Source organism: Bufo gargarizans, chromosome 10, assembly GCF_014858855.1.
Source record: "Bufo gargarizans isolate SCDJY-AF-19 chromosome 10, ASM1485885v1, whole genome shotgun sequence".
Lineage (NCBI taxonomy): Eukaryota > Metazoa > Chordata > Amphibia > Anura > Bufonidae > Bufo > Bufo gargarizans.
Window position 1 is genome coordinate 9,988,280 of NC_058089.1, and position 9,126 is coordinate 9,997,405.

Below are 9,126 nucleotides of genomic sequence, written 5' to 3' on the forward strand. Positions count from 1 at the left end.
GTTCTGCAAGAAGATGGAACTTGTTCTATCTTTTTGCGGAACCCATTCAAGTGAATGGGCCTGCGATCCGCATGCGGCTGGCTGCCCCACGGTCGGTGCCCGTGCATTGCGGACCGCAATCTTCGGTCCATAGCATGGGCACGGAGCCCTTACGTTCGTGTGCAAGAGGCCTTAAAGGGCACACGCTGAGGGCGGCTTCACACCATTCAAATGAATGGAACTGATTTTCAGTTGCAGAATTTTCTGCCACATAATCTGCCAACCTCAGGGCTCATGCACACGCCCGTGTTGGTTTTTTTTTCCGCATCCAGTCTGCATTTTTTTGCAGTTCGGATGCGGTCCCATTTGCTTAAATGGGGTCACAAAAGATGCTGTAACACGCGTGCTGTCCGCATCCGTATGTCTGTTCTGTGGCCCCGCACAAAAATAGAACATGTCCTATTCTTGTCTGTTGTATGGACAAGGACAGGACTATCCTATAGATGGCAGGACGCACGATCTGCAACATGCTGAATGCGCACCGCTGGTATCCGTGTTTTGCGGATCCACAAAGAACGACAACGGCCGTGTGGATGGGACACTAGCACTTTATGGAGGCACTCTGGAAATGGTTAAGGAGCCACTATTTAGGAGGCCACTATGTGGACTCTAGAAATGTTTGTGGGGCCACTCTAACAGGATTTATTGGGGTACTCTGGAAATATTGCTGGGGTGACTGCCCGTATTTATGGGAGTACTCTGGAAATATTGCTGGGGTGACTGACAGTATTTATGGGAGTACTCAGGAAATGTTTGTGGGGCCACTCTGCAGCACATGAATAGCTGATATCGGCAGCGCCATTGTACCGAACAGGTCTAAGGAGGAGGAAGACTACAACTCCCAGCAGCCATAAACTACTCTCAATCCATCCAGAAAAATTCAAAATATTAGCATGTCACCCAGCATAGCCATAGCTATTATAACTCATGCTGGATATGCAGGGAGTAGTTGTTCCACAGCATCCGGACAGACTGCTGCGCTGGTCTCTACTATGTACTAGAAACGTCGCAGCGCTCACACAGCGCCATGATGTGTGCGCCCAGCAGATCTTAGTCAGCCGAGGACTCCGGCAAAATGGCGGCCGCCAGCTGCTGAGCCGCGGACACACGGAGCGCGCTTCCGGGGCTGCGCCCTGTCCTCTAGTCACCACCACAGCAGCTGCCGCTCGTTGTTGTTGTGGATTTTCCCTGTTCCCCACCCCTTGTCCCTGCAGGAGAGCTGAGGACTGGGAGCTGCCAGGGATGGGGCTGTGTCTGCCGTGTCTGGGGGGAGCTGCTGACGATGTGGTGGAGACCCCTGATCCTGTGAGTAGGGGACCCTCCCTGGGTGTGGGGGCGGGGCACAGGTGACAGCAAATGGCAGATTTATCTGCTGAAGGGAAACTATAGGAAATCCTGCAAATTTTACATTTTTTTAAATAGTTTTCTCACAAAATGTAGGAATTACATTTTTTTTCCGCAAAAAAATTATTTTTGTTGGTCTCATGGGGTAAATTATCAGTTATTACTGCTGTGAAGATGTTAACGTCAATGGTTATTTTTTCACTGTAGATCCGGTAAACTGTCTCGAAGACTTTATCGTGTCGCCATGAGGCGCACTGTCCAGGATGACGGGGTCACTTACCGCCTCTATATTACGCCAGAACAAGGCTTTTCCCGGAGATTACTGTCAGTGGAAATGGCGTATAGGTGCCGGTCATGTGACCCCCCGCTCGTGTCTGTGCACCGCCCTCTGTAAAGGTGTAAAGGTCCGGGCACAGCGGATATGGGGGCTGTGGCCCTCGCCTGTGTGTCAGCGGACAGGGCAGGGGTTCAGTTCTTGTTGCCTAGTTACATGCAGAGTATGGCTGCCAGAGCTCCGTCCTGTAGCTGATCCATTATGTATGAGGATTGTTGTGTGTTACACGTATGTTACACGGGGACCAGCATTGCCCCCCGGTGTGACTCCTCTCTTCATGGAGATGCCCCCCGGTGTAACTCCTCTCTTGACGGAGATGCCCCCCGGCGTAACTCCTCCATAGAGGTGACTGGGAGGGCGCCTGTTTCCGATACTGCCGTTCATCTCTACGGATGTCGCTGGGGCAGAAGCTTATAAATGTAGAGCTGTCACCCGTAACGAGGTGTACAGAGCGCCTCCCAATGCGCAAGCTGCGTCCTGCGGTACCCGCTGTGTGTTCTCCGTATAACCGTCCACGGGGGCGAGCCACGTCCTGCGGTACCCGCTGTGTGTTCTCCGTATAACCGTCCACGGGGGCGAGCCGCGTCCTGCATTACCCGCTGTGTGTTCTCCGTATAACCGTCCACGGGGGCGAGCCGCGTCCTGCGGTACCCGCTGTGTGTTCTCCGTATAACCGTCCACGGGGGCGAGCCACGTCCTGCGGTACCCGCTGTGTGTTCTCCGTATAACCGTCCACGGGGGCGAGCCGCGTCCTGCGGTACCCGCTGTGTGTTCTCCGTATAACCGTCCACGGGGGCGAGCCGCGTCCTGCGGTACCCGCTGTGTGTTCTCCGTATAACCGTCCACGGGGGCGAGCCACGTCCTGCGGTACCCGCTGTGTGTTCTCCGTATAACCGTCCACGGGGGCGAGCCGCGTCCTGCGGTACCCGCTGTGTGTTCTCCGTATAATCGTCCACGGGATGATCTTATTTATTTTTTCTTGTTTCTACAGGATCTGAAGAGACGACAACTGGCGGAGGCCGCAGAGAAGAGACAGATGGAAGTATGGCCACCCTGACGTATCTATCCGCTCGCTTTTCAAGAGGGGGACTGATCGCGCCGTCTGGGTCCCCATATACAAAATGGCCGGGGGAGATCAGACTGCAGCTTTATTTTATTCATTAACGTAGCGCCAACATATTCTGTGGCGTCGTACAGCGGCTGCCATCACTCAGAGGTCCTCACAATGTATATTCTGGGGGGGGGGGGGATTTATCAAAACTGGTGTAAAGGAAAATAGGCTGTCGCCCATAGCAACCAATCAGAGCGATCCTTACATTTTCCAGAGGAGCTCTGAAAATGAAAGCACCATTCTGATTGGCTCTAGGCAGCAGTTCTGATAAATCTTGTGTGAGAAATCCCAGCAGGACCCCGGACCCCGGCAATGCTGTAAAGTAGGGGTGCACCGAAATGAAAATTCTGGTCCGAAACCGAAAATTCAGGATACCCCTTGACCGAAACCGAAACCGAAAATGGCTTTTTGCCCAAATACTTTTAAAAGACCCCCCAGCCCATAACAGTGCCATCCACAGACCCCCCCACCTCATAACAGTGCCATCCACAGACCCCCCCCCACCTCATAACAGTGCCATCCACAGACCCCCACCCACCCCATAACAGTGCCATCCACAGACCCCCACCCACCCCATAACAGTGCCATCCACAGACCCCCACCCCATAACAGTGCCATCCACAGCCCCCATTGTACAATTAATAGATTAATAGAAAATATTTCAAAATAGCGGGGAGGGACTGGGAGGAGGAGCCGGGGGCCGGTGCGTTCACTGTGCTCCGCCCCCAGCTCCAGTAGTTATAAAATGTTGTACAATTAATAAGCATTCTATTCTGCAGTATTACATTCAATACAGCCACATCATACTCACAGGGCTGTCATCTTAATGCTGGCCGGCCGGGCAGAGGAGCGGCAGCGTCACAACTGACGTCATGTGCCCGGCCTACTTTCTGAATGAAGGAGGCGGCGCAGGCATGTGACGTCAGTCGTGACGCTGCCGCTCGTCTGCCCGGCCGGCCAGCACAGCCCTGTGAGTAGGATGTGGCTGTATTGAATGTAATACTGCAGAGGGGGGCCAAATGAATAGAATGCTTATTAATTGTACAACATTTTATAACTACTGGAGCTGGGGCCGGAGCACAGTGAACGCACCGGCCCCCGGCTCCTCCTCCCAGTCCCTCCCCGCTATTTCCGGCCGATATGTAAAAATATCGGCAGAAACAGATTAGGTGCATTCTCGGCCGATATTTTCGGCCGCCGAAATTTCGGTGCACCCCTACTGTAAAGTCTTTATTAAAGGGACGTTTACTAGAATTAAAGGGATTGGCCCATCTCATACATTGCTAAGATATGCCCCCAATGCATATCCTAGGTGGGACCTGCACCTATCTGTAGAATGGAGCCCACAAAGTGAAGGAGAGTGGACCACGTATGCGTGGCTGCCCTCTATTAATTTCTATGGGGGTGCCGAAAATAAGCAAGCGCTGGCTCGGCTACTTCCGTCATCCCCATAAAAGTGAATGGAGCGGCGGCCGTGCTTGCGCGGTGCGCTTCCTATTCATTTCTATGGGGCTTCTGAAAATAGCCGAGTGCGCCGCTCGGCTATTATTGGCACTGCCATAGGAATGATCAGAGGGCGGCCGCGCACACGTGATCCACTCGCCTTCACTTTGCAGTCTCCATTTTAGAGAGAGGTGCAGGTCTCGCCTCTGTCAGACATTGGGGGCATATCCTAGCGATATGCCCCAATGTCCAAGATGGGACGACCCCTTTAAGGCTAGGGTTCCAGGCCAACACTGCAGGTAGAATGCAGTATATATGTATTTTATAATGGGACCCTGTGGGTGACATGTGCCGCTATCCTCCATATAGTGGCATCCTGACATATACCGCCAATGAAGGGCCCCTGACACAGTCTACACGGAGCTATGGTGCCGACCCATCCTGAGGTTTGGGAGGGGGCTTCCTGGCACATGCTGAGGGTCTTCATGGCTGCGGGAGGGGGGCAGATGCACTGCTGACAACGTTAGGGGGATGTCATAATGAGGGGTGCTGTTGTCATCGGTCTTGGTGGTAGCGGGTGGGCACTGGATATGCTGAGGGTGTCCTTGCCCCCTATTATATATTACGCTGAAGTCAGAATCCGGCACCGGCCCATCAATCATTCATCCTTTAGGGGCTGATAGTGGGAGTACAGAATCTGACCATGTTGTCATTGGGAGAGACCTCCTTCATATATTGTTTAACCCTTTATTAACTCTTTGTCCTCCGCGCAGGCGTCGGCCCGGGGAATAAAGAACCCGACATCAGTGGAGCAAAAGAAGAGGAAGAAGGAAGAAGTCGACACCATGATGGCCACCTCGGCCCCCGCTGGTGGTGGTGGGGCCGGTGGTGGACTTCGGGTAGGTAGACGTAATCTGAATTCAGGTACGCCATAGTCGGGGTGGATTACTTCTGTGTGTTCCAGTTGTCTCCTGATGATAAGCGGCGCCGTTGGTGCTTGGCTGTCGCTTATCTTCAGAGGGCAGCATGGTGCAGGGAAGTGGCAGGAGCTGCTTCCCTTCCTCCATTCTTCCCGACAACTCATGTGTTTCTCAGCAGAGGGCGACGCTGAGCACGGCAGGAAGAGAATGTACAATCTAAGCTCCATCCGAGGCATGATGGGAGTCGTAATGCGAGAATTTGGCAAAATCACTCGGATTTTTTTCCCCAATATTTAAAAAAAATGAAGCAAGCAGGAATTATACTGCAAAGAGCAGGGTCCCCAGCAGCACAGGGGATTTCAGGAAAGGAGTGTTTTGATCATGTGAGAAATCACAGGATAAGAGTTACATAGTGGAAGGAGCAGGGTCCCTAGCAGCACAGAGGATTTCAGGAGATGTGTGTACTGATCTTGTGGAGGTCACAGAGTGAGAGTTACTTGATAGATGGAGTAGTGTCTTCCAGCAGCACAGAGTATTTCAGGAAAGTATTTCTCATCCTGTGTTGGGGGTGTAGAGGATGACAGGAGGAGTGAGGACAAGGCTGCGTTTGACAATAACGGTGTGGTGATGTGTGGAGGGGGATGCAGACTGAGAGTTACTCAGTGGAAGGAGCAGGGTCCCAGCAGCACAGAGTATTTTTAGGAGAGGACGGTGCCGGTAAATCTGGGGCTGTGAAACCACTTTGTACAGCAGGGGGCAGCAGCAGGTGATCTGTGATGCTGACTGCAGTGGTCGGGATCTGCTGTAGATGTAAGAGGGTTTGTATTCTGCCGCACCGTTTTTGGGGTGCATATAATTTTCGTATATTAACTATTTCTGTGGGAGTGGAAAAAATCAACAATTCCAGCATTTTTTAGCGTTATAAATTTTGCACCGTTCACCGTGCTTTCATTCTGTGGGGCGGTATATTTGCGCCAATACTGAATATGCATATTTTGTTTGTATATATAGTTGTGTTCGTAGGGGGCTGTTCAACCACTTAGATGTTATTGACTGCAGCATCTAAAGGGTTAAACGGCCAGGAGCGCAGGTAACGTGGATCCTGGCCTTTGCGGAAGGCGTCTGGCTGTACATCACCCGCTGCGGATAGTGCGGGCACTGCTTGCACTATCCAGTGAACCTAACTCTGTGCCCAGGGGGAAGGCACCGCTATAATGGAGGTACAGTTACACCCGAATGCAGGAGTGGGTTGTAGAAATCCTGCAGAGGACACATCCTGTTTATAAGGGCGGGGCTTGGTCAGTGGGGTGGAGCCTATCACGTCTGGAGGCCGAGCAGTGGGGGAGAGCTCCTGCTCTTTCCAGTTGCCTTACAGCCAGAAAAAGAGGTCTGATCTGAGGTTTGTGAAAGGAAGGGGAGGAGGTGGCTAATTTTGTGCAATGAGTTGGCATAGAATCAGAAGAGGGGACAATTTTCTCTGTTGACCGTCATTCCTGGCTGCTGACACCAGGTGGCGATAGAGATTTATCTGCGCAGATCGATAGATCTTGGCCGTACATAACATATAATAGTCACGAGGAAACTCATGACACGTTCGGCGAGATGAATGACCTTTTGTACGCCGCCTTATCTGCCGCAGGATGGATTTTACAGCTTGCATTCTTCAGGGATGTAGCTGTTAATGCCGCAGCGTTCACCCACGCCTCCGATTCTGTGCCACTTTATGGATACTCATAGCTGCGATCATCTGGTGCCATCCTGTCCTCTGCACCCTCATGAACAGGCAGCACTATATAATATTGTACAATCAGACACAGAGAATTGGACAATCTATATAAATATAGGCACCTTTGTGTGTATCCAAATCGCCAAATGAACACACCTGGGGAGGGGGAACGCAGATCTTTTTGTCACCTTTTACTGTGTGGCACAATTAAAAACCTTGTTTTTACAAGAAACAACGCCTCCATTGTCCACAGGTGGCATCTGGTATTGCATCTTGTATTGGTCCTGTGCATTCGAAAGCAGGTTAGGCGCAGTACCAAATTTATCCTAGAGGGGCGCTGTGTCTGGAAAAATGCTAACCCTTAGTTTTTCCCCTGAGGCTGAAGATGATGCCCTTGGTCCCATCAGTCTCTGTTCCACATTCCCGCACCTTTTGTAATATGCAAATTATCCCTTAAGGAGCAAAGAGGGCGGTGCCGTTGCACCTTGCTGTTCCCAGAGGCTCTTCTCCCTCCTCTTTAAGCTACGCCTTCACTGCTAGGACTGACAGGCCAGGCAGTGACTTCATACACCTGGCCCTAATGTCTGGCACGTTCCGCACATGCGCAGTAAAGAGATTGAGATTGCCCATTGTCTCCATCTCTTTACTGTACAAGCGCTCCCGCAAGACTTCAGGACCAGGCGTGAATATGTTTTCACTGCCTGCCCTGTCCTAGCATGAAGAAGGAGGAGAGGAGCCTCTGGGAGCACAGCACCACCCTCATTGCTCTTAGAGCCTCATTTGCATATTACACAAGTGCAATTTTATTGGGAATGCAGCACCGCCCTCATTGCTCTTAGAGCCTCATTTGCATATTACACAAGTGCAATTTTATTGGGAATGCAGCACCGCCCTCATTGCTCTTAGAGGCTCATTTGCATATTACACAAGTGCAATTTTATTGGGAATGCAGCACCACCCTTGTTGCTCTTAGAGGCTCATTTGCATATTACAAAACTGCAATTTTACTGGGAATGCAGCACCGCCCTCGTTGCTCCTAGAGGCTCATTTGCATATTTCTAAAGTGCAACTTTCTCGGGAATGCGGGAACGGAGACTGATGGGCCCAATAGCATCACTTTCAGCTGTCAAGGGCTCATGTCTCGGGTGAGACGGTTTTAGGTCCAGGTTTCTGATGACAGAGGCCTCTTAAGGCGCAGGTATTTTTTCTGTTGCAGCAGACTTTATTGTACATGAGATATTTCATCCACTTTCTGATGATTTAAGGCCTCCGTTTTTCTCTCCAGTGGCAGGTCGGCTAAGGATCTTCAAGGCGCGGAAGACAGCAGCCCGATCGCAGACACAATACATGGAAACCTTCTGTTGTCTGGCTTTTGCTATTTGCATTCGTGGATCCAGAAGAAGTCTGTGCAGTCACTGGTTCTAGTGCGATTCTTGCAGTATTCGGCATTCGAGGAGATTTTGCAGAGGGTTCCGGGATCTAATATGTAGTGACTTGCAGTGCCATTCTTAATATTTGCAAAAAAGTCAGTTAAAACATTTTGTCTTGTGCACCCCCCCCCCCCCCCCCCTCGAACACATAATGGGCAGTATTATTGACGAGGATGATGCAGTCTGTCAACTTACCAGCGAATGGCAGCACTGAGGCAGGAGGCACAGCGCCTTGTGTCACAGAGGTGTCACCAGCGTGTAAGCAATTGATGGGCTGAATAAGGATTCACCCTAAAAATGTCCGCTCCCAATGCATCATGGGAGTTCCTGTATGATTCGTTGATTCGTGTCGTGTCTGGTTGTGGCTGTGCCGGGGAGGGGCTTTCATATTTATCAAATTGTATGTTAACGATTTTATTTAAGTCAGATTCATTATATTAAAATAACCTTTGATTTAAAGAAGCGGAGTCCGGTCTTATCGTTATTCATTTCTGCAGAATGTGAACCTACCCTTAAAGAGAAGGGCCCCCCCCCCCCTTTTGACCTTGCACACACAATTCTTTACAGTGGCGAGGGCTTCATTTTACTGATGCAAAGCTCCAAGCTGTGTAGACATTGTTACATGATGACATTCTAGTTACCTGCAGCCACCACTAGAGGGAGCTCTCTGCATGCAGCTCTATTATTGAGGCAGTGAGCTCCCTCTAGTGGTGGCTGCAGGCAGATGATGCTTGAACGCCAGTTTTCCATTGTACAGAAGCCATAATTCTATCAGTTTT

At 50.9% G+C, this 9,126-nt stretch overlaps 1 protein-coding gene across 1 annotated transcript; it reads left to right on the plus strand.

Annotated features, from left to right (window-relative positions):
• The first annotated feature begins 1,188 nt into the window (after positions 1-1,188).
• On the plus strand, positions 1,189-8,806 carry LOC122920868 (small VCP interacting protein). Its single transcript, XM_044270650.1, has 4 exons — positions 1,189-1,344; positions 2,709-2,759; positions 5,045-5,170; positions 8,203-8,806. Exons 1-4 carry the CDS (start codon positions 1,282-1,284, stop codon positions 8,215-8,217), a joined length of 255 nt encoding a protein of 84 aa, XP_044126585.1. The 5' UTR covers positions 1,189-1,281; the 3' UTR covers positions 8,218-8,806.
• Positions 8,807-9,126: the final 320 nt, after the last annotated feature.